Below are 25,939 nucleotides of genomic sequence, written 5' to 3'. Positions count from 1 at the left end.
GCTTGTTACTATGCTTTATGACTATGATGAAGATATATTTACTAAACACTGTTGTTGGGGTGGGGGTTGTGGTGGTTACACCCACAAAGATTGTACAAAGGTCAGTTCAGATGATGGGTTATTGACCTGAGACAGTAACACTTTTTCTTTCTCCAAAGCTACTCGATATTTTGAGTATTTCCAGCAATTTATGTTGTTATTAGAGCACTGCAGGAATATGGTTTAGTGTGCCATCTGAATGTTGAAAATTTCTGCACTATCAACCCAAAATCTTTTCCAAGACGACCACAACTTTGTAGGGTTTGGAGGATTGCATGCCTCAATGACCCAGAGAGGTATGTTAGCTGGAGTCAAGGCATTATGCTTCGGCTCTTGGCAGGGTCACACATGCCAAACAAGTCAAAGGATAGTGGCCAGACTAAGACTGGTCCATTAGCCCCCCACGTCCGGAGGTTCAGCTCAGGGCCAACAACCCTGAATGGTCAAAAGACAATTGCTACAGAAACAGCAATGATCCAATGATCCATCTATACAGACAAGAGATGGAGGACTTTCATTGCTGCCCTAAACACCAACAGCAAGTAAATAACCCAAAATCTCACATAGGTTCTCAGCCAACATAACAAAGAGAAAAGCAGAGATATTATTGGCTATCTAAAGATAAGTATTAATTTTATATGTCACATGTACATCGAAAATGTACATGTTTGCGTCAACAACCAAAATAGTCCGAGGAGACGTTATGGGAAGCTGCCACTGTCGCCATGCTTCCAGAGACAACATAACTCACCCACAGCTAACTGAACATCTTTGGAATTAGGGGGAAACAGTACCTCAAGAAGGAAACCCACAAGGTCACAGAGAGAATATACAAACTCCTTACAGACAGTGGTGGGAATTGAACCTGGATTACTGGTGCTATAAAGCATTATGCTAATCACTATGCTACCGTGCCCCACCCCCTTTTGTTCCACTGAGTGTTAGTTTGGCTGTATTTAAGAAGGTATTAAATTAGGATTAATGCAAGAACTTCCAACTGGATTGACAAAGAAAAATATTGTTCATTATTTCCATTGCAATAAAATATTTTTAAAAAATCATTCACTACTTTCCTTTCTGATGATTATTCTATCTACTAAGTTCTTTAAACTTATCACAAACTAATGAAAAGTTGCTGATAAATTTATGGACTTTAGATAAAATTCCTCCTTTGAACTCCAGGCAAGTATAACCTTGCTAATCAGAAACCATGTGGAGTATAGTCAGGGGAAGGACCAATGAATGATATAGCTTGTTTGTGAGACTGGTTATGATCTTAAAATTTTCAGATCAAAATGCTGAGCAGATTTGGAAGCCCTTCGGCATTTTTGTGCCTAACCAGCTATTAGGAGCCAAAGGCCTTTCCACCTTCTTTAACCTCTACGGTCTCTTTAGCATTGTTACCTCCACAGTACTGCTGCAGAATGAGATCTGGGGCTTAGAGCAGATGACGTGCCCTCTTCTCATTACTACTATCAGAGAGGGGGTACAGGAGGCTGAAGAATTACACTCAATGTTTATGAACAGCTTCTTCCCCTCCACCATTAGATTTCTGAACAGTCCATGAGCTCATGAATACTACCTCACTATTCCTCTTTGACGCTGTTTAATTATTTTGATTGTAACTTTCAGTAATTTGTTATGCCTGCCACAAAATAAAACAAATTTCATGTCTAACACGCACAAAATGCTGAAGGATCTCAGCAGGTCAGTCAGCATTTATGGTGAGGAGCAATCAGTCAACGTTTTGGGTCGAGACCTTTCATCAGGATTTCCAGCATTCAATATACGTATACTGTATGCTGGTATGGTATGGTATGCTGGCATTTATAGCGAGAGGATTCGAGTACAGGAGCAGGGAGGTGCTACTGCAGTTGTACAAGGCCTTGGTGAGACCACACCTGGAGTATTGTGTGCAGTTTTGGTCCCCTAATCTGAGGAAAGACATCTTTGCCATAAAGGGAGTACAAAGAAGGTTCACCAAATTGATTCCTGGGATGGCAGGACTTTCATATGAAGAAAGACTGGATGAACTGGGCTTGTACTCGTTGGAATTTAGAAGATTGAGGGGGGATCTGATTGAAACGTATAAGATCCTAAAGGGATTGGACAGGCTAGATGCAGGAAGATTGTTCCGGATGTTGGGGAAGTCCAGAACGAGGGGTCACAGTTTGAGGATAGAGGGGAAGCCTTTTAGGACCGAGATTAGGAAAAACTTCTTCACACAGAGAGTGGTGAATCTGTGGAATTCTCTGCCACAGCAAACTGTTGAGGCCAGTTCATTGGCTATGTTTAAGAGGGAGTTAGATATGGCCCTTGTGGCTACAGGGGTCAGGGGGTATGGAGGGAAGGCTGGGGCGGGGTTCTGAGTTGGATGATCAGCCATGATCATAATAAATGGCGGTGCAGGCTCGAAGGGCCGAATGGCCTACTCCTGCACCTATTTTCTATGTTTCTATGTTTCTATGTAATTGATTTATTTATTTATTTATTTTTTCCTCTCTCTTCTATATTACATATTGCATTGAACTGCTGCTGCTAAGTTAATAAATTTCACGTCACATGCCGGTGATAATAAACCAGACTCTAATTCTGATTACATTTATCCCTCCAACCCTTGCCCTGTATGCATGTGTGCATACTCACACACAGACATGAACATACACACAAGCACTCTCTAAGCACTGCACTGAAAATATCAGTCCACTGTCTGCATTCAAATCTCTGAATTGTGGATTACAATTGGAATTAAGAGAATTTATAACTTGGAACAAAGAACTAGCGGATCAATCCAAAAATAAGACCATAAGACCAGAAGACAAAGGAGCAGAAGTCGGCCATTCGGCCCATCGAGTCTGCTCCGCCATTCCATCATGAGCTGATCCATTCTCCCATTTAGTCCCACTCCCCCACCTTCTCACAATAACCTTTGAGGCCCTGGCTACTCAGATACCTATCAATCCCTGCCTTAAATACACCCAATGACTTGACCTCCACTGCTGCCCGTGGCAACAAACTCCATAGATTGACCATCCTCCAGCGAAAAAAATTTCTTCGCATTTCTGTTCTGAATGGGCGCCTTTCAATCCTTAAGTCATGCCCTCTCGTACTAGACTCCCCCATCATGGGAAACAACTTTGCCACATCCACTCTGTCCATGCCTTTTAACATTTGAAATGTTTCTATGAGGTCTCCCCTCATTCTTCTAAACTCCAAGGAATACAGTCCAAGAGCGGACAAACGTTCCTCATATGTTAACCCTCTCATTCCCGGAATCATTCTAGTGAATCTTCTCTGTACCCTCTCCAACGTCAGCACATCCTTTCTTAAATAAAGAGACCAAAACTGCCCACAGTACTCCAAGTGAGGTCTCACCAGCGCCTTATAGAGCCTCAATATCACGTCCCTGCTCCAATACTCTATTCATCTAGAAATGAATGCCAACATTACATTCGCCTTCTTCACCACTGACTCAACTTGGAGGTTAACCTTAAGGATATGCTGTACGAAGACTCCCAAGTCCTGTTGCATCTCAGAACTTTGAATTCTCTCCTCATTTAAATAATAGTCTGCCTGTTTATTTCTTCTGCCAAAGTACATAACCATACACTTTCCAACATTGTATTTTATTTGCCACTTCTTTGCCCATTCTTCCAATCTATCCAAGTCTCTCTGCAGACTCTCTGTTTCCTCAGCACTACCGGCCCCTCCACCTACCTTCGCATCATCAGCAAACTTAGCCACAAAGCTATCTATTCCATAATCCAAATCGTTGATGTACCAATGTAAAAAGAAGTGGCCCCAACACGGACCCCTGTGGAACACCACTGGTAACCAGCAGCCAGCCAGAATAAGATCCCTTTATATCTCACTCTCTGTTTCCTGCCAATCAGCCAACGCTCTGTCCACATATGTAACTTTCCCATAATTCCATGGGCTCTTATCTTGTTAAGTAGCCTCATGTGTGGCACTTTGTCAAAGGCCTTCTGAAAATCCAAATATACAACATCCACAGCATCTCCCTTGTCTAGCCTACTTGTAATTTCCTCAAAAAATTTGTAATAGGTTTGTCAGGCAGGACTTTCTTTTAAGGAATCCATGCTGAGTTCTGCCTATCTTATCATATGCCTGCAGGTACTCTGTAACCTCATCCTTGACAATCGACTCCAACAACTTCCCAACCACTGATGTCAAGCTAACAGGTCTATAATTTCCTTTTTGCTTCCTTGCCCCCTTCTTAAATAGCAGAGTGACATTTGCAATCTTCCAGTCCTCTGGAACCGTGCCAGAATCTATCGACTTTTGAAAGATCATCTCTAATGCCTCCGCAATCTCCGCAGCTACTTCCTTCAGAACACGAGGGTGCATTCCATCTGGTCCGGGAGATTTATCTACCTTTAGACTATTCAGCTTCCTGAGTACTTTCTCTGTCGTAATTGTGACTGCGCACACTTCTCTTCCCTGCCACCCTTGAGTGTCCGGTATACTGCCGATGTCTTCCTCAGTGAAGACTGATGCAAAATACTCATTCAGTTCCTCCGCCATCTCCTTATCTCCCATTACAATTTCTCCAGCATCATTTTCTATCGGTCCTATATCTACTCTCACCTGTCTTTTACTCTTTATATACTTGAAAATGCTTTTGGTATCCTCTTTGATATTATTTGCCAGCTTCCTTTCATAGTTCATCTTTTCCCTCTTAAGGACCTTCTTAGTTTCCTTTTGTAAGCTTTTAAAAACTTCTCAATCTATGTTTCTATGTTTCTATGTTTCTATGTTTCCCAATCCTCTGTCTTCCCACTAATTTTTGCTTCCTTGTATGCCCTCTCCTTTGCTTTAACTTTGGCTTTGACTTCTCTTGTCAGCCATGATTGCATCCTTTTCCCATTTGAAAATTTCTTCTTTTTTGGAATATACCTGTCTTACACCTTCCTCGCTTCTTGCATAAACTCCAGCCACTGCTGCTCTGCCGTCCTTCCCGCCAGTGTTCCTTTCCAGTCAACTTTGGCCAGTTCCTCTCTCATGCCACTATAATTTCCTTTACTCCATTGAAATACCGACACATCAGATTTCGGCTTTTCTTTTTCTAATTTCACAGTGAACTCAATCATGTTATGATCACTGTCTCTTAAGGGTTCCTTCACCTCAATCTCTCTAATCACCTCCAGTTCATTACACAATACCCAATCCAGTACAGCCGATCCCCTAGTGGGCTCAGCAACAAGCTGTTCTAAAAAGCCATCTCGCAGACATTCTACAAATTCTCTCTTGAGATCCAGTGCCGACCTGATTTTCCCAATCCACTTGCATGTTAAAATCCCCCACAATTATCATAACATTGCCCTTCTGACAAGCCTTTTCTATTTCTTGTTGTTTGTAGTCCACATCACTGCAGCTGTTTGGAGGCCTATGAATAACTGCCATCAGGGTCCTTTTACCCCTGTGATTTCTTAGCTCAACCCATAAAGAGTCTGCACCTTCCAATCCTATATCACCTTTTTCTTTGGCTCAGTCTTTGCAGAAGAGGATACAAATATATTTTCAGAAATGTGAGAAAACCAAACTGTTTAAAAATAAAGGGGATTTAAAAGGTAGTGGTTTTTAAAAGAAATGCTTCAAAAATTAAATGATTGAAGCACAATAAATTCCTTAGGCCGGATGATTTGCAACCCAAAGTACTAAAAGCGGATGCACTGTGGAAAAAGAGGATGCACTGACAGTCATCTTCTCAAATTCTACACATTCTGGGGCAGATTGGAGCGTAGAAGATGTCACCATGCTGTTTAAAAATGGACAGAGAATACAGGGATCTGGAGACTAGTTCACTAACAGCAATAGCAAGGGAAATAAGACAGATTATTATAAAGCATGTAACATGGCAAAACTAGAGGATATCAGTTGGATTGCATTTATGAAAGGGAAAGGACATGTCACAAACCCACTGGTGTGTTTCGAGGAAGGATTTGATGAACAGATAAGAAAAAAGATGAAATATCCCTGTTTAAAATTTTACTAATGCATGTAAATGTATATAGTGAATAAAGATGATCGTTGATCCTTTTTAATAAATAAGACCATAAGACAGTACGATGTAGGACCATAAGAGAATAAGATATTGATATCTATAAACCTCCGCCTTAAATATACCCAATGACTTGGCCTCCACTTGGTCTCTGTGTGAATTTCACAGATTCACCACACCCTGGTTAAAGAAATTTCTCCTCAACTCTGTTCTAAATGGATATCCCTCTATTCTGAGACTGTGTTCTCTGATCTTAGACTCTCCCACCACAGTAAACATCCTCTTCACATGCACACTATCAAGCCCTTTCAACATTTGATACATTTCAATTAGATCACCCCTCAATTTTCTCAATTTCAGTGAGTACAGTCCCAGAGCCATCAAATACTCCTCAAATAATCAGCATTTCTATCTCAGAATCATTCTTGTGATCCTCTCCTGAACCCTCTCGAATGCCAGAACATCTTTTCCTAGATGAGGACTCCAAAACTGCTCATAATACTTCAAATGAGGCCTCAACAGTACTTTATAAAGCCTTAGCATTACACCCTTGCTTTTATATTCTAGTCATCTTGAAATAAATGAAAACTTTGCTTTTGCCTTCCTCACTTCCGACTCAAACTGAAAAATAACCTTCTTAACCTTCTCTGCAAAATAATCTGCCATTTCTTTGCCCATTCTCCTAATCCAAGTCATTCTGCAACTTCTCTGCTTCCTCAAAACTACCTGCCTGTCCACCTATCAATTCTCTCATCCAAATCATTGACATATATCGTAAGAAGAACTGGTCCCAACATAGACCCCCGTGAACACCACTAATCATGACAGCCAACCAGAAAAGGCTCCCTTTACTCCCACTCTTTGCTTCTTGCAGGATTTGTCAGGCAGGATTTTCCTTCGAGGAAACCATGCTAACTACAGCCCATTTTTATCATGTGCCTCCAAGTACCCTGAGACCTCATCCTTGATAATCAACTGCACCATTTTCCCAACCATTGAAGTCAGACTGAATAGCCTATAATTTCATTTCTTCTGACTCTCTCCCTTTTTGAAGATTGGACTAACATTTCCATTCCTCTGGAACCATGCCAGAGTCCATTGATTCTGAAAAGATCATTACTGATGCCTCCAGCATCTCTTCAGTCACCTCTTTCAGAACCCTGGGGTGCACACCATCTGGTCCAGGTGACTTATCTACCTTCATACATTTGAGTTTCCCAAGCACCTTCTCCTAGCAATGCCAACTTCTCTCACTTCTGCCCCAAGACTCGAACTTCTGGCATACTGTCAGTGTCTTCCATAGTGAAGATTGATGCAAAATATTATTCAGTCGATCCACAATTTCCTTGCCCCCATTACTATCTCTCCGTCGTCATTTTCCAGCAATTCAAAATCTACTTTTGCCTCTCTTTTTTACACTATATATTTGAAGAAACCTTTGGTATCCTCTTTAATATTATTGGCAAGCTTACTTTCTTATTCCATCTTTTCTTTGTGACTTTTTTTAGTTGCCTTCGGTTGGTTTTTAAAAACATGCCAATCATCTAATTTTGCTCTATTTTATATCCTCTCTTTGCCTTTTATGTTAGCTTTGATTTCTCTTGTCAACTATGGTTATGGCATCTTGCTTTTAGAATACTTATTCTTTCTTGGTAGCTATCTATCCTGCACCTTCTGAATTGCTTCCAGAAACTCCAACCATTGCTGCTCTGCCATCAGCCTTGCTAGTGTCTCTTTCCAATCCTCTTTGGCAAGCTCCTCTCTCATGCCCCTGTAATTCCCTTTACTCCACTGATTCATCTGACTTTAGCTTCTCCTTCTCAAATTGCAGGGCGAATTCCATTATATTATGATCACTGTACCCCTGAGTGTTCCTTTACTTTAAGCTCTCTAATCAATTCTGGTTCATTACACAACACCTAATCTAGAATAACCGATCCCCCAGTGGGCTCTACCACGAGCTCTGCCAAAAAGCCATCTTGCAGACATTTTACAAATTCATCCTCTTGGAAATACTTCAGATTGCATTAGTCTTTGCACAATTCTGCAGGTTTGCATTCATTGTTAAATTTATTGGTCACATTCACACTGGTCACTCTATGAACTTCATACACCCTAATGTATATGACAGTAATCTAATTTAACAATAACAGACACACAAAATTCTAGAGGAATGCTGTGGATCACACGCTTCAACTGAGGAATGCAAGCAGTCGATGTTTTCTGCCAAGAGCCTTTACCATGATTTGAAAGGATCGGGGCAGAAGCTAAAAGAAAACAGAAGAAGGAATCCATTCTGGTTTCTGCCCTTTTCCTTTCAAGACCTGATGAAGGGTCTCAGCCCAAAAGGTTGACTGTTCTTTGTCCTGCATTTAAGCCGCCTGAACCATAGAGTTCTTCCAGCATTTTGTGTGTGCTTATCCAGATGTCCAACATCTGTAGTCTCTGTGGTGCCTCTAATTTAACTCAAGTTCAAGTTCAAGTCATCTGATTGTACAAATATACAACCCAACAAAATAACTTTCTTCCAGACTACTGTGCACCCACAATACATATATCACACACAGCACAAAAACAAAATATTGCTACAAATGAGTTAATGAAATATAATTCAAAAATAGATGGGATGTATGCAGTAGACAATAGAGTAAACAGTAAACAGCTCACTGTCCTGGTGACGAGACCTTGGTGGTGTCAGGTTATTCATTAGTCTACAGCCTGAGGAAAGAAGCTGCCAGTCCTAGTCGTGATGCTCCTGTGTCTCCTTCCTCATGATAGTGGATCAAAGAGGTTGTGGGATGGGTGGGAGGGGTCCTCAACAATGTTTCAGGCCCTTCATATACAATTCCCTCAGTATATGTCACAAAAAGGGGGTAGGAAGAGACCCCAGAAATCATCTTGGCATGTTTTACAATCCTTAACTATACATAAGTGTGCAAAAAGTGTACTTTACCACACATAAGTTTGCAAAATGAAAACACTTTGGATTAGAGCAAATGTATTAGCATGGATTGAAAATTAGTTGACATAAGAACATAAGAAATAGGAGCAAGAGTCGGCCCTCTGGCTCATCGAGCCTGCCCCGCCATTCAATAAGATCATGACTGATCTGTCTGTAAAGTCAGCTTGGACAGACAGAAAGTGTGGAGAATCTGAATAAAAAGCAAGAGACCTTAGAATCAGTGAATCATCCCCAGATATTCAAAATGATTTGGATGCAGGAAATGTCTTTTCTTCTTCCAGGATTTCTGGTAACACAGATCCTGGTGAGTTTGTGACTTGTGAGAAGGATGCCAAGAAGCTTAAAGGCAGCTTACTCAAATTGAGTGAATGGGTAAAGCTGTAGTAGATGCAGTACAACGTGGATAAATGTGAATTTAAAAACACACGAGATTCTGCAGGTGCTGGAAATTTTGAGGAACTCAACAAGTTAGGTAGCATCAATGAAGAGGAACTAAACAGTCAATATATTGAGAAAAGACCCATCATTAAGACTAGAGGGGTGACGGGAGAGCCAGAATGCGGAAGGGAAAAAGAGCAAAATGGGAGGCAAGATTACTGGAAGTTAGAGAAATCGATGTTCATACATCAGATTGGAAGCTATCCAGACGGATTACAAAGTTTAGCTCCTCTGTCCTGAGTTTGGTCTCATTGTGTCAATAGTGGAGACCAATGACCAATGTGTTGGAATGGAAATTGGAAGTCGAATTGAAATGGGTAGCCACTGGGAATTCCACCTTTTATGGCAGATGGAGTGAAAGTGCTCTAGGAAGCAATCCCTTAATCTCTGCTGGTTCTCACCAATGTACCATACATTAATACATTGAGAACTCACCAATGACAATAGGAACTTAAAGTACTGCAGGTCTGCCCATCAGCAAGTTGCTTGTTGGTGGCCAAAATGAAGGAGTTGTGCATCATGCTGCTGCCTGAGTCAAAGGAGGCATGCAGTTCTAACAGCGAGACACTGTCTTGGTCACTTCTCTTGTGATCACAAGACCCTTTTGGACATTATTAACGTGGGATGCTACAAGTTTGATTCACTAATTTATTGGCTGAGAACATGGGCGGCTGGTGAGGGAGCTGTGTGCTCTTGGTTGTAGTGAGGACTAGACCTCAAATACGGTAATGCCTGGTTACAGCGTCTAGGAGAGAGGTGTCGGAACAGACGTGCCGCACCGGGGGTGGTGTGGTGCTGCGTTTACGCTGTAGTTGGTGTTGCCTGGAAGAAGACAAGCTGTGCCGTGGACAGCTACAAGTTTCTGCACATTCATGGAATCTGCGTCTGGACTATATATATTTTTTTTTGTGTGGTTGTATTTTTACTAATATCTTACATGTGCTTGCTATATTGTATATGTGAGGACTGGGCCTCAGCGTCGGCGTTGCCTCTTTCAGCCGCCAGAATGAGGCGAAAAGGCGTTGGAGCTGGTGCACTCCACCGGTGGGAGGGGTGAGGTGTGTGCTACGGAGTGTAGGCTGGAGACAGCGCTGCCTCCTAGTGTTCGCTCAGCAGAAGACAAGCTGAATTCTGGTCATCTCCAGATTTCTGCAGCATTCATGGCTCGGGTCTGGGTTTTACTGATATGGCTGTATCTTACTGATTTCTTTATGTGCCGCCTATTATATATGCGCTCTTTTGTGCTGTTTGACAGTTGGTATTGTGTTCTGCACCTTGGCCCTGGAGTAACACTGTTTTGTTTGGCTGTATTCATGGATATTCATGTGTGGTTGAATGACATTTAAAGTTGAATTGAATTGAATGTAGAGGAGGCCACACCGAGAGAATTGTATACAGTAGACACCCTGCCAGACTTTCAGGTGAAGTGTTGTCTCACTGGGAAGGATTGCTTGGGTCCCTGAATGATGTTGAAGGAGGAGGTATAGGGCAGGTGTGGCTCTTGTCTCACCAGCAGGGTTAAGTGCCAGGAGAGAGAATGGTGAGGAGCACCTATGGACGAGAAAGCCACATTGAAAATGACCCCGGCAATAACAGGGTTGGAGGGAAAGATGTGCTAAGTGATAGGATTCTATTGTGGATGTGGAAGTCATGGAGAATGTTGTGCTGTGTATGCAGGCTCGTAGGGTGGTTGGTAAGGACAGGAGAACCCTTACCCCCTGTTATTGCAGCGAGAAGATTTCATAAGGGCAGATACATGGGAAATGGAGGAGGTGTTTCAATGATCGCAGAAGGGAAACCCTGTTCTTTGAAGAAGGAGGGCAACTCCGATACTTTTGAAGAAGAAAGCTTCGTCCTGAGAACTGATCCATTTCACAAGTGACAGGATAGGAAAAGATAATTTGTAGATAATACCGATTGGTGGAGTTGTAGGTGGTGCAGAAGACTGGCAAGGAATACAGCTGAAATACATCAGTTACAGATATGGGCAGAGAGATGGCAGATGGAGCTTAACACAAATAAATGTGAGGTGTTGCATCTTGGCAGGGCAAATGCAAGGAGACAGTACACTGTTATGGTCAAGATCCTTTAACAGTGTTGCTGAGCAGAGAGATCTTGGGATCCAAGTTCACAGCTCCTTGAAAGTGGCTACACAGGTTGATAAGGTAGTTAAGAAGACTTACGGAACGTTTGCTTTTATTCGTCAAGGTATTGAGTTTAAAAGTCAAATGGTTAGATTGCAATTTTATAACACTCTGGTTAGGCCATATCTGGAGTATTGCGTACAATTCTGGTTGGCTCACTATAGAAAGGATATTGAGGCTTTGAAGAGGATACAGGAGAGGCTTATCAGGATGCTGCCTGGTTTAGAGAGCATGCACTACCATCAGAGCTGGACAAACCTGGGTTGTTTTCTCTGGAGTGGCGGAAGCTGAGGGTAGATTTGATAGAGGCTTGTAAGATTATGAGAGGCAGAGATAGAGTAGACAGAGTATCTGTTTCCCAGGGTTGAAATGTTTCCAATAGCGGAGGGCATTCATTGAAGGTGAGAGAGGGTAGGTTCAAAGGGGATGTGAGGGGCAAGGTTTTTACTCAGAGAGAGGTGGATGCTTGGAATGCGCTGCCTGCTTCGGTGGTAGAGGCAAATACATTACAGACTTTTAGGAGCCTTTTCGGACATCATTTACAGTGCATTTTAAAACTATTCACCACTCCCTCCCCCTTGGAACTTCTCAAGTTTTATTATTTCACAATGTTGAATCATAGTGGATTTAATATGGCTCTTTTGACACTGATCAACAGAAAACACACTTTCACATCAAAGTGATAACAAATTAGTCTAAATTTAATACAATTATTAAACACAAAATAATTGATTGCGTAATTATTCACCCCCTTCAAGTCAGTATTTAGTAGATGCACCCTTGGCAGCAATTACAATCTTGAATCTGTGTGGATAGGTCTCTATCAGCTTTGCACAATTGGGTACTGCAATTTTCCCCATTCTTCTTTACAAAACAGCTCACGCTCTGTCAGATTGCATGGGAATTGTGAGTGAACTGCCCTTTCTAAATCCAGCCGCAACTCCTCCATTGGAGTGAGGTCTGGACTCTGACTTGGCCACTCCAGGACATTAAATTCCTGGGAAGGCAGGAGGAGAAGATGGTGGCGCGATGCAGTTCGTAGCGGCCACTCCGGTGGCGATGTCTGTTATTTGTCAAGTAGGGTGCCGTGCACAATCCTGATTTGATGGAGACAGACGTGAGAGCTCGGAGGAACATCTGGTGAAACTTCTGAAATGCCTGCTTCGCTGCTGCTGCTACTGTGTGATCCAGAATCTCTGGAGAAGAAGGCCCGAGTCCTCGGCTTTGCTTGTTGCTCGGTGGCTGGGGCGGGGTCGAAGCGCTCGGCAGAGATGGTGCTCGGAGAGGCTGTGGCGGAGCCGCTGGTCGGAGACTCAAAGTTTTCGGATGGACTCAGAGTCCACTGCGGTTGGGTGCTTCCAATGGTGCTGCATTGGCAAGTTGGCGGCGCTTGGAGGTTCATGGCAGGGAGAGTTCCTCCCTTCTGCCGCCTGCGTGAGATGATGAGGCTATCGGGACTTTGAGACTTTTTTTTTTACCATGCCTATGGTCTGCTCTTTATCAAATTATGGTATTGCTTTGCACTGTTGTAACTATATGTTATAATTATGTGGTTTTGTCAGTTTTAGTCTTGGTTTGTCCTGTGTTTTTCTTGTGATACCATTCTGGAGGTACGTTGTATCATTTTTTAATGCATGCATTTCTAAATGACAATAAACGAGGACAGAGTGTCCTCAAAATCTAATCTAAATTTGTTGTTTTTAAGCCATTCCCTTGTAGATTTGGCTTTATGCTTGGGGTCATTGTCTTCCTGGAAAGCAAATCTTTTAATTTTGCTACATTCATTTTTCCCTCTAGCTTCACAGACCTTCCAAGGCCTGCTGCAGTGAAGCATCCCCACAGCATGATGCAGCCACCACTATGCTTCACGGGTAGGGATGGTGTGTTTTTAATGATGCACTGTGTTTGGCTTATGCCAAACATAGCGTTAACTCTGATGGCCAAAAAGCTCAATTCTGGTTTCATCAGACCATAGAATCTTCGTCCAGCTGACTTCAGAGTCTTCAGCATGCCTTCTTGCAAACTCAAGCTGAGATTTCATGTGAGTTTTATTCAACAGTGGCTTTCTCTTTGCCTTGACTTGGAATTTTTTTTGTGTCCATCTCCTGTGTGTTTCAATAACCATTTTGTGGAGTTGTTTGGAGTGTTCTTTTGTCTTCATGGTGTAGTTTTCGCCAGGATACTGACTTACCAGCAGATGGACCTTCCAGATACAGGTGTATTTTTACTACAATCAATTGAAACACCTTGACTGAAAGTGGTGATCTCCATTTAACTAATTATGTGACTTCTAAAACCAATTGGGTGCACCAGTGGTGAATTGTTGTGTCACATTAAAGGGGTGAAGACCTATATAATCAATTATTTTGTGTATAATATTTCTAAATATTTAAATCACTTTGTAGAGATTGGTTTTTACTTTGACATGAAAGAGTCTTTTTCTGTTGTTCAGTGTCGAAAAAGCGAAATTAAATCCCTTGTGATTCAATGCTGTAAAACAGTAAAACATGAAATCTTCCAGGGGCAGAGTGGTGAAGTGGAGAATAGTTTTTATTGGCACTGTAGGTTGGAGGGATTAGTGTTCGGGTGTTTTTGATTTGCTTTTTAGCTGGTTCAGCACAACCTTGTGATACAAAGGGCCTGTTCCCATGCTGTACTGTTCTATGTTCTATGTACAGTCAATGCAGCTGGGAGGGTTATTAAAAGATAACAGTATATAGTGTCTCTCCAGAGTTTGAAAAATTAAGGAGAGATGTCAGAGAAGGACCAAATAAATTTAAGGGCAGGGTGTAAGTTAGAGGCAAAGTTTAAGAAATTGACAGGCTCGGCACGGGGGCAAAACATGAACTGCTTATTCTTTTCCCAAGATTCTGTCAGACCTGCAGAGTTCTTCCAGCAGTCTGTAAACGTGAACTTGCCCACTTTGGTCAGACAAGCAGAAAGACAGAGTTATATCTCAATGGTGAAAGATCAGGAAACATTAACGTACCAGTGGTACTGATGTTCTCCTAGACCAGTTACTGTGAGGAAACATACAGGTGAAGCAAGCAGTTAAGAAGCCAAATGAACTACTGGTAGAGGTTTGGAATGCAGGAGCAATGATATGTTACAAATATAGACCCTTGAAGAATTGTGTGCAATTTTAGTTTCCTCACATGAAATAAAGAATATATTTGCTGTAGATAGGGCAACGAAGATTCACTGGATTGATCAAAAGATGTCAGGACGATCACATGGAGTAATTTGGCAAGGCTCAGATTCCCCTGGTTTGGGGTGCATGGAACATTGCGTCACAGCCTTGAGATACAGTGTATGATTTATCAGAATTGAGTTAAGCTCTTTAAGACAGGTTCACCAGCAGCTGCTTTTGTGAACCCATGGAATCCAGTGAATCCCGTATGACGATAAGTAAGGGGAGGCCAAGTCACTGAACTTTAATTTAAGACGGGGATCATTTTCTGCTACTTGTTTTTTGTGTGAGAGTGGTTGATGCTTTGGTGCCATTTGCACATTTTTTTTGCACGTGAGATTTCATATTTTTCTTTTCTTTGAATGGCTTCCATAGTTTTGTTTGTTTTATGGCTGGCTGGAGGAGACAAATTTCAGGGTTGTATACTACATACAAACTTTGATAATAAACGTACTTTGAATCCTTAGAATTTTCTAGTCACAAGGGACAGAGGGATATGGTGAGAGGAACATCTAGTATTGAGATAGATCAGCCATGATTATATGAAAGTGTTGAGCAGGCTTGAAGGGTCATTCAGCATCGTAACAAGGCCTTTGGTCCAACTGGTCAATGCTGACCCATATAGTCATTCATCCCATTTTTCACGTGGTGAAAACAATCTGCCCACTGGCTGCTGAATCTGTGTTAAAGATCTTAAGTCAGATCTTAGAAATCTTTCCCTGGATCCCAAGCCTGTGACACCTGGTTCCATGTCCCTCTAAACATTTCTTGACCATGTATTGTCCACTTCCCCAAGCAGTTCATTCCCTCATTCTAGCCCCTTTTTCACATTTCGTTCTATGTTTGTACTTGCAACTGTGTTCTTGACATGACATTCTGAGCCATATTTTTGTGGGTTAAAACACACCATATGGTGAAATTGCAAAGCCCTCTGATCTGTGCTGAATCGACCCACGCGTTCAGTGAGGTCAGAGGCCTGCTGAATAAACCAGTCCAATCATGATGGTAAACTAGCCACGATAAGACTGACATGGTTAATGTGTAAGCTCCCGTTTCTGTTACTTAATCTCCTAACCATTGGATGATAAGGAACAATCGATGAGTGGCCAGTCAGCATGTCAGTCCACTGAGCGGCTCTGTCCCTCCTCCTCTTCCTGTGAAGATGCTTTCCCTGCTCACCACAGTCGCTACAAAGCACCTCTAGTGTTAACGGCGCAGTGTGTCCCCAGGAGCGTGCTCACAGCTGACAGCCTCAGCTTTGGCAATGCTGCCAAACATAGACACTGAGAACAGCTTCCTCTACATTCAGGATTCGGGATCAGACCAAATGTTGATACACAGTGAGTACAGGAAACTTGTGTTTCTTTTCTTTTAACTGTGTTGCTGGTAAATTTCCATCTTCAGAAATAATTTTGTTTGCAAAAATTCCTAACTCATTCATCCACCATGATGTGTTCTTTGAGGCACAATGTCCAATAGATTTTTTACAAACTTAACACTATCATTAATTTGTTGGATGAATGAATTGGCTTCTTTTTTAATACACAGTAATGAAGATATTTTTATTCCTAATGGCTTTCTGGAGTCAGACTGGATGAAGGCTTGGAAGGTGATCACTGAGGATTTGACAATATCTAGACAAACTCCTGAAGTATACACACACACACACACACACACACACACACACACACAAACACTTTGATTAGCAATCAATGATGAAGCTTCTGCACAAATATTCCTGTGGCATTGTATACACTTGGTGTTCTTCTGTATTTTTCTGTTATCTCTAGAAAAAGTTTGCAGTTTTGGGAACAGAGGGAACGTTCCTGGTATTTGTTTGTAGTTTGCCACAGTACATTTGTAAAGGGATGTTTCTCCCCCAATCTCTTATAGTGATATTAGTTTTCCCCTCTGAGACACATAATATCTGACCTGCAAGGGATTTTGTGTTTTGAAGGTCTTTTTCAAGCACCTCAGCATGTTACATTGCGACTTTCTCACTCTGTTCATCTCCCTTATTTCTAAAACAACAGAAGTTGTGTGTCTTTTTTCAATACAAAACCAAGGGGACCAATGGGATGTTTCCATAGTTTTTACCCTTATTCATAAATGAATGAGCTTGAAGCTTATTAATAAATGGTTCCAGTGCTCTGTGTGGTGTTAAATTGATCACACACAAAGCACAGCACAGAACCTTCCTCCTCACATAACTCAACACACGGGGATCATGTAGAAGACACCAACTAATTCTTTTTTTTAATTTCCCTTACTCCACCTTTGAAAGCACCCATGAAAGGTCTTATCTCTGTTATTGAGCAATGCCACTCAAATGACTAGAGTCCTCTCCGTCCTGTGACGTAAGGCCATCCACTGCAGTCAAAAGAAATTGCAAGACAAAACTCTTTTTTACAGTTGAAAGATATGAAAATCTATTTGAGTTTAGAGAGCTCTGAGTGCACTTGTATGCAAATCTTAAAAGACATTTCAGGTTTAATTGCTTAATTTAATTGCTCTCCTCTGTATTGTACCTTGAGCTCTGAAACTTAACATGTACCTCAACGTATTTTCTTTCGACGAACCTCTTCATTTTTTAATAATCCCCTGTTATTTTGCTTTTAAAGGGGAAACAATAGCAATGCATAAAGTAAAGGAAACTAAAAACAGGACTTACTTAAGTAAATATTCCATCCCTATTGGCTTTGGAAAAGTTTGATGGATGTGCGGTCTGTAAGGGATCTGGATGCAGCAGGGTGTCACAGTAATGCCCAGGTTCAATTCAGACTTCTCATTTTGCCTGTGTTGAATTTGCACCCTCTCCCTGTGATTGTGTGGATTCCCTTCAAGTACCCTATATGTACGGTTTGGTAGGTTAATTGAAAAGCAGAACAGTCATGAGGCTGATTGGCTCCAATTCTTATATTCTTCCACTGCTAATTATTGGCAGTTTAGTGACGAGGCTTTGAGCTGGAGTGTTGGATTGTTCAAACCCACATTACTAGAGCTATAAACAACAGGAATTCTGCAGATGCTGGAAATTCAAGCAACACACATCAAAGTTGCTGGTGAACGCAGAAGGCCAAGCAGCAACTTTGATGTGTGTTCCTTAATAGAGCTATGGTGGGTGATAAAGCCCTGAGTATGTTGGTGAGTAGTAAAATCTGGGGTGGGGAGGGGGGGAGGTTGGGGCAGATGATGAAGAGGTGAAGACAATTAAGTCACTAAATGTAGGGTGATTGAAAGTTGTTTTTGCTGATCCGTGTTGTGGAAGGAAGATCTTTTATGCCATTCATGCCATTCGGTAAGATCATGTGTCATTTTCCCACAGTATTCATTACATTGATTCTTTTAACAGGATGCACGGTCTCAGCTCAAAGCATCAATTATCTTTTCCCCTCAAATATGCTGCCTGATTTGCTGAGTTACTCCAGTGTTTTTCATGCGTTCCTCAAGCATCTGCAGAAACTCTTGTCTCTTTGTCTCATCACTTTGGTACTGAAGTGAAGCTGAAAGAAAAATCAGAAGAAAAATCCTGTAGCAGTTCTTTCAATCTGATTTACTTTGACTGACTAAACTCACTTCTAAACCACTGCCACTCCAAATTTTCCTCCCCCCTTCCTTAAAATATCCTTTCACACTCAAATTCGATCACCATAAACTCTTTCCTTTCCTAAATCTTGATGGGCTGATTTTGGTCACCAACACTGTGCAAATCTGAAAATCTGAGAAATCCCACAAAATATAGCATCTGCTTAATTCATCATCCAGTTGCATTGCATTGTTTTTTACTTTTCATGGGTTGCAATTGAAGTTCAAGAGACTCTGCACTGATGCACCATTGCGAAGTGACCAGTCTAATTTTGACGGTCAGAGAAAATAGTCGTCACTCATACTCAGTATCCACAGAGTTACAGTATTGTAGGTATCTAAGGATCTGCAGAATACTAAAAGAGGTAAAGTCTGAAGTAGTGACCAAAGTTTGAAGCTAGTTGTTGACTATGATCTCAGTTTGAAAGATACAAAACTGAAAGGAGACTATGACGTTGACGTACCATCAGGAGAAGAGGAGGGAGATTTCAAAGGACCTAAAGTAGATGTTGATGTGGATATGCAAGGGACAGAGGTTGAGACATTGAAAATTTGTGCTACCTTCTATGCTTTAAATACCCCAAGGTCGTGCACAGTTTTCACTATACTTTTTGCAAAACAAAAGGTCACACTCTCCCCCAAATACTGCAATTTTCATTTTGGTTCAGGATAAATGAAACTTGCTGATGTATTCACTTTCTTCAACCTGATCCCTGAAGTCTTGAATATAAACAGCAGCAGAAAACTAAGGTTCCAGTAATGGACCCAACAGTGTCTGTAAGAAAGTGATAAACTCCAGGTGATCTTGATACTAGTTCACCTTCAGGCAATGATCACATTGCTCCTTGCTTAATCGCTACCATTGCAGCAAAATTAAAAATGTCACGACATGTCAGTGATATTAGCAGGTCAGGTAGCATCCATGGAAAGGAGTAAAGAGTCGACGTTTCAGACTGAGACCCTTTACCAGGATGCCATTGGGCCCGAAACATTCCTCCAGCATTTTGTGTGTGTTGCTCTGGATTTCCAGCATCTGCAGAATCTCTTGTGTTTATGTCAGTGATATTAAACCTGATTCTCATTCTGATTTCCAGTGTAATTTGGATTCCCATTGAAGATATTAAATCTACTCACTGTTCTATGCTTTATGTTGTTTCTCAATGGGAAGTGCTCTTCCCTCTGGGACTGAAGACTGTGTTCATTCACACTCCTGAGACTAGAGCACAAAAACTCTTCACTACAGTACTGAGGGAATGCTGCCGTAGAAAAGGTGGAAGCAAAGCTTTGAGGCCTCTTTGCTTTCCCAGGCGAATGTAGATATTGTTCTGGAAAAGAGCAGGAGTTCAAGTCTGACAAGAGTTCTTCACTACCATTTCATTATCCTACTTCTGTTATTGGGGGGTTGCTGCATAGAAATCATCTGTATTCCACAGATATTGTGCTTCTAAAGGGCATTTTATCTGTAAGATGATCTGCACAATTTGAAAGGAGATGAGGGCTCTTATAAAATGCAAATTTTATTCCCTCTTTCATTTTCTCTTTAGAAAATCAACCGGGAATGATTTTGTTCAAACACATTGTTTTAATGGGGCAAATTCATGAGATTAGGGGACAGATGAGGGAACAGACTACAAATTTGAACACATCAATAACATTTTGCTTCTTTGAAACACAGATTCCCAAGTTAAAATGGAGTACACCTTCGCACCAATGTGTGAGGAGTTGTGTCCGATTTGTGGAGACAAGGTCTCGGGATATCACTATGGACTCCTAACATGTGAAAGTTGTAAGGTATGAAGTGTTGTCAGCTAATTCTTGAGACCTTGCAACTGGAATTGGTTTATTATTATCATGCACTGAGGTACAGGGAAATGCTCATCTTGTAATCTACTCAAATGGATCGAATCATTACACAATGAACTGAAGGTAAAACAGGAAAATCATGTTACAGTTCCAGAGCAGGTGCAATGTAAGAACATGACAAGTTTGATTGTGAGGTCAAGAGTCTGTCTTGTCGTACTATGGAACCATTCAATAGGCTCCTAATAGTGGGGTAGATGTTGTCTTTGAGCCTAGTGATATGTAGTTTTAGGTTTCATATTATCTGTGTTGAGACAACCGTGCTGCTGCAAAGACCATTGCAGGAGGTCATTCTTCCCCTCAGCCATTTGGTTTGATAATGAGTCAACCTACAGCCAGGGAAGTGATGACCGACCCCCCCCCCCGCCCCCGCCACACACACCCCATTAGACTGTTTGAGGTAACTTACTTTTTATTCTTTCTTACTTCTCTTCTAATATTTGTATATTCCTGCATTTGTAATGCTTCCCTCATCCCGCATCTGACGGTCTCCATCGCCTTTAATCTAAAAAGCAGTGACAGCAACCAGAATCATACTTTTATACAGACATATAGCACAGAAACAGACTTATCAGTCCAACTGCTCTGGCCAGCTAAGGTGCCAATCCAAGTTAGTCCCACATATCAGTGTTTGGCTATGCACCTGTCCAACTGTCTTTTAAACGTTGTTAATATACCTGTTCCAGCACTTCCTCTAGCAGCACATTCCACATACATACCCCCCTTGTGTAAAGAAACAACTTGTCCCTCAAATACCTATTAAATCTTTCACCTCCCGTATTAAACCTATGCCTTCCAGATCTTGACTTCCCAAACCTGAGAAAAAGGCTACTTCTATTCACCTCTATCTGTGTCCCTCATAATTTTATACACCCCTTTAAGATCACTTTTCAGGTTCCCTGCAAGCTCTGATCTAATGACCTGTTGGAATGTTAGCATTCAACAAGGGTAGATTAAAGTTAAAAGCAACCCTTAGTACATTTCCCACTCTTACATCCCAATAATACAATAAACCTTAATCTAAAGATCATAGATGTCAGCCAAGCAACTTCCTCCTAGTTATTATCCAAGGTTGGTTGAGTGTCAGTGATTCCTCTGAAACATGGGAAGGCGGTTCCCAGAGACAGAAGTTCAAATGCCACCATAGTTATTAGGATTAGAGATGCTGATGAACTAACAATGGATTCACTTTCATGGACTCCACAACTCATGTTCTGAATTTTACTTATTTATTATTATCTGCTTTTGATTGTATTTTTGATCGTCTTCTTTAGCACACTGGTTGTTTGCTAGTCCTTGTATGCAGATTTTCGTTGATTCTACTGCGTTTCTTTGCTCTATTGTGAATGCCCGCAAGAAAATGAATCTCAGGCTTGTATATGGTAACATATATGTACTTTGATAATAAATTTACTTCGAACTTTTATAAGTTTATAATCAGTAATGATAATAGAACCAACAAATTTAGTAAAAGCCACTCTGGTTTCCCCATGGATTCATGAGAAGAAAATCTGTCATCCTTATCCAAAATCTGTGTTGCCTCCAGTTGAAACAGTTGATTTTTCTACTTCTGGAAGAGTCTTGAACAAGGGAACATACTGTAGTTACAAGGTAATTGGGATACAGGAGGAAGGCAGGAGATTGGGGCTCAGAGGAAAAATGGATCAGCCATGATCAGCTCCTATATCTTATTGCATTATAAGTTAGGTGGCCATTTAAAACTGAGGTGTGTAGAAATTTCTTAATTTATAGAGTAGTAACTCTCTGGAAATCTACCCCCAGAAGATGAAGGCCAGATCATTAGGCATACTTAAAGTAGGGATAGACAAATATTTGAAACATTGAGGAATTCGGGGTGAGGAATCGAGGACAGCATAAATCAGATATGATCATATTGAATGGTGCCAGGTGTAAGAGGCTGGTGACCAATTTCTACCTCTATTTCGGGCAGTTTTGTGCCTTTGTTCTTGTGACATCTGAATTGGTCTAAATGTGACTCAGTTCAAGAACAACTTAGTAATGTATATTAAACACTCGTCCTGCTGTTAATACCCATATTGATAGAATGAATCACTGGATTGGAGGTAGTGCCTTTTAAGGTCAAATAGTTTAGTACCATATCAAAAGCATTTAGGAGGGATGTTGGGACTTTTGAAAGCAGAGTAACCACTTGAGCAAGATGTTATTCATTATGGATTTAGAATGGTTTGATATTGTAATTTTCAAGAAGGGAATAATATTGTGACAAAGACCTTGTTAAATTTGATAGCAGTAACAAACTTTACAGTTTCTTCAGATATTTATAGTAAATCCTCAAACTTTTTGCGTTTGCAACAAGCTTCTGGTTATTATTTCTCTTCCTAGATCGCAATGTTCCTGTGGCTGGTTACAAACAAGTTGACTTGATTTAATACTTATATGTCTATTGCAACAGATTCATTTCGTGAAGCAATTGGCACATTTGCTAAATTTTGCTAGAGTTTTCTAATAGTGCTACAGTGATCTCCCACGTAGAAAAATGATTTTGTGAAAAGAAATCTCAAAGTTAATAATAGGTTATTCCTTCACACAACATAGGCAGTAATAATCCATCAGGGAAACACTGAAACCTTTTATGATGGACAGACTAAAAGTGGATATTAAATTTCCTTACCTTCAACGATCTTATGATGTAATATGCTATTGTTATCCACAGGAACAATAACCCTGGACTTTAATTACTAGATTAGTAATACAACAACGAAGGTTTTGTAAGAATTAATTTGCTTAAAAAAAAACAGATGTCTCAGTGAGTAATTGATAAATCCAAGTTCAAACCTCATTGCAGGTGAAAGGAAATTTGAATTCTGTTCCTTATCTACAGTAAATCTGGAAAATACACACTCAGTGGTTGCTTCATTAGATACCTCTTGTAATGAAGTGGACACTGAGTGTACGTTCATGATCTCCTGGTGCTGTGGCCCGTCCATTTCAAGATATAGTGTTAACTCTTCAGAGATACTCTTTAGAGTTATTGTCATCTGCCTGTCAACCTGAACCAGTCTGACCATTCTCCTCTGACCTCTCTTATTTTGCCCACAGAACTGCCCCTCACAGGATTGTCTTTTATTTTTTTGTACTATTCTCTGTTATCTCTAGAGACTGTTGTGAGTGAAAATCCCAGGAAGTCAGCAGTTTCTGAGATACCCAAACCACTTCATCTGGCACCAGCAATCATTCCACTGTCAAAGTCACTTTGATCACATTTCTTTCCTATCCTACTGTTTGCTGTGAACATCAACTGAACCTCTTGACCATGTCTGCATGCATTTATGCTGCACATGATTGATTGATTGATTGATTAGATATTTACATTAATGAGCAAGTGTACAGGTGTATCTAATAAAGTGGTGTATATGAAAGGATCTCAATAATGAGTTGTTCCCTTGGCAGTAATGCACCATTAAGCTGGATGCCAACTGCCGTAAAACGAGATACAGACAGACAGACAGAGTTGTTCCCATCCACATATGCAAAATAATTATCACCAATTGCTGGAGAAGGAATATTGATAAATTGATTTATTATTCTCACATCTACAAAGGTACAGTGAGCGACAACCCATTGTTTTCTATGTTTCTATGTTTTGCATGCCTTCAGTAGACATCATTACATCACATCAGGATATTGAGTTGGTACAAGGGAAAGGCAATGACAGAGAAAATGCAATTCAGGCAGACAATAAAGTTCAAGGCCATGTAGAAGTAGAACCTGAGGTCAAGAGTGCATCTTATCATACAGGAGGTCTATTCTGATATCTTATAAGAGTGGGATAGAAGCTGTACTTGAGCCTGGTGGTATGTAAGTCCAAACTTTTGTACCTTCATCCCAAGGGGAAAGGATAGAAAAGGGAATGTCCGTGGAGGAAGGGGATACTTAATTACGTCTGCTGCTTTATGGAGACAGTGAGCAGTACAGGCAAAGTCCATGGAGGCAAGGCTGATTTGAATATATAGCTGGAGGAAAGAATATTACTCAAAAATGCCAGGGGAAATTAAACTCTTCAACATATCCAAACAGGTGCAGAAGTGCTGGATGCAATGTCTTGTTTTATATTACCCCAGGCCAGACAATAATGTGTCACATGTCACAATCCCTGCTATGTCAGAGTTGGGCATCAGTCCTCTACTAACTCACTGTGTTGGTTTCCTGTTAAACAAAGTGTTAAGGTCTTATCAATGACAATGATATTTTCTGTTTTACTGACCTCAAATGAGAAATAAATTTTGATCAGGACACCGATGAGATCGTTTTTGTCCTCTAAGATCATGTTCTGGGGTCTTTTATGTCATACTTAATGGTCAACATTTTGAGAGATGGGGCCATATTCTTTGTGCATAGGAATTCCTGTCTGACAAATCTCTTGAAAATCTTCAAATGAACTACATAAGAGGATAGACGATTGTTGCCTGTACGGACTCGAGCAAGGCTTTTGAATGGAAGTCCAGCAGGCTAGGCTGGAAATTTAACTCACATGAGATCCAGAGATAGTGGAAATCATTCATAATTGAGCAGCGGTCCCCAACCACCGGGCCGCGAGGAAACGATATGATTTGGTCAGCTGCACGCCTCCTCATTCCCTGTCACGGCCACTGATCAGCCATTACGCATGCGAGGTTATGACCTGCGCGTCATCCGTGTCAGGGCGGGAAGGAGATCAACTCCTCGAGCTTGCAAATGACGGCGGGCTGAAAAGAATGTTTGACATAACATCTCTGCCGGCATTCTGGATTAAAGTCAAGGCTAAATATCCTGAGATAGCCACGAAAGCACTGAAAAGTTGCTTCCATTTCCAACATTTTTCTGCGAAGCGGAGTAATGCAACGAAAACTAAATAGACTGGACATCAGGAACCCCCTTCGAGTATCACTGTCTCCCATCACCCCTCGATAGGACGGTGTTGTTGCAGGGAAACAAGCCCAGGGCTCCCACTGATTCAGCGATATTGGTGTGTTGCAATGATTTTATATATTCATACGGGGAAAATATTTGCTGTGCGTTTAATATCCAAATATTACTTAAAATGTTCTGATGCTATTGACTTATAAGTGACCTACATAACCATATAACAATTACAGTACGGAAACAGGCTATCTCGGCCCTTCTAGTCCGTGCCGAACGCTACTCTCACCTAGCCCCACCGACCTGCACTCAGCCCATAACCCTCCATTCCTTTCCTGTCCATATACCTATCCAATTTTTCTTTAAATGATCGTATCGAAGCTGCTTCGACCACTTCCACTGGAAGTTCGTTCAACACTTACTTACTTCAAGCTCCCCTGATAATTGACTTATCATTATATCCATGCGAGGAAAATATGCGCTCTGTGTTTAATATTAAATTCATTAGATAAACCTTTTTAGAAATAAAATTGAGTGTCTTACCCACTTATCACCTATATTCCGGTAGTGATCAACACCCCCCACCCACGCACCCACGAACAGAATCGCCAGAAAGGATTTGCACCTTAGTGGAATCGGCAGGTCCCAATGCGCATGCGTATTAGTGCCCGCGCAAGGCTTCATGGTCATTGTAGTCTTTTGGGTAAACGCATTTGACTGCTACTCTTGTTCGTTGCCAACCCTACCCCCCCGGTCGGCCGGTCCGCAAGAGTATTGTCAATATTAAAGCAGTCCGCAGTGCAAAAAAGGTTGGGGAC

At 41.2% G+C, this 25,939-nt stretch overlaps 1 protein-coding gene across 3 annotated transcripts in view; it reads left to right on the top strand.

Moving 5' to 3' along the window:
- LOC134339430 (nuclear receptor subfamily 5 group A member 2-like) overlaps nucleotides 1-25,939 on the top strand; it is a 96,406-nt gene that overhangs the window by 13,494 nt on the left and 56,973 nt on the right. For 2 of the 3 annotated variants that reach the window (XM_063035924.1, XM_063035926.1), the window contains exon 2: nucleotides 20,056-20,171. In XM_063035924.1, coding sequence (XP_062891994.1) covers nucleotides 20,056-20,171 — 116 coding nt within the window. Of the gene's footprint in view, nucleotides 1-15,956; nucleotides 16,136-20,055; nucleotides 20,172-25,939 lie in introns of those variants that run through there. The other variant, XM_063035923.1, reaches the window with a different exon arrangement.

The sequence above is a fragment of the Mobula hypostoma genome, chromosome 29 (assembly GCF_963921235.1).
Source record: "Mobula hypostoma chromosome 29, sMobHyp1.1, whole genome shotgun sequence".
NCBI classification, from domain to species: Eukaryota; Metazoa; Chordata; class Chondrichthyes; order Myliobatiformes; family Myliobatidae; genus Mobula; species Mobula hypostoma.
This window is presented reverse-complemented; position numbering and strand designations above follow the sequence as displayed.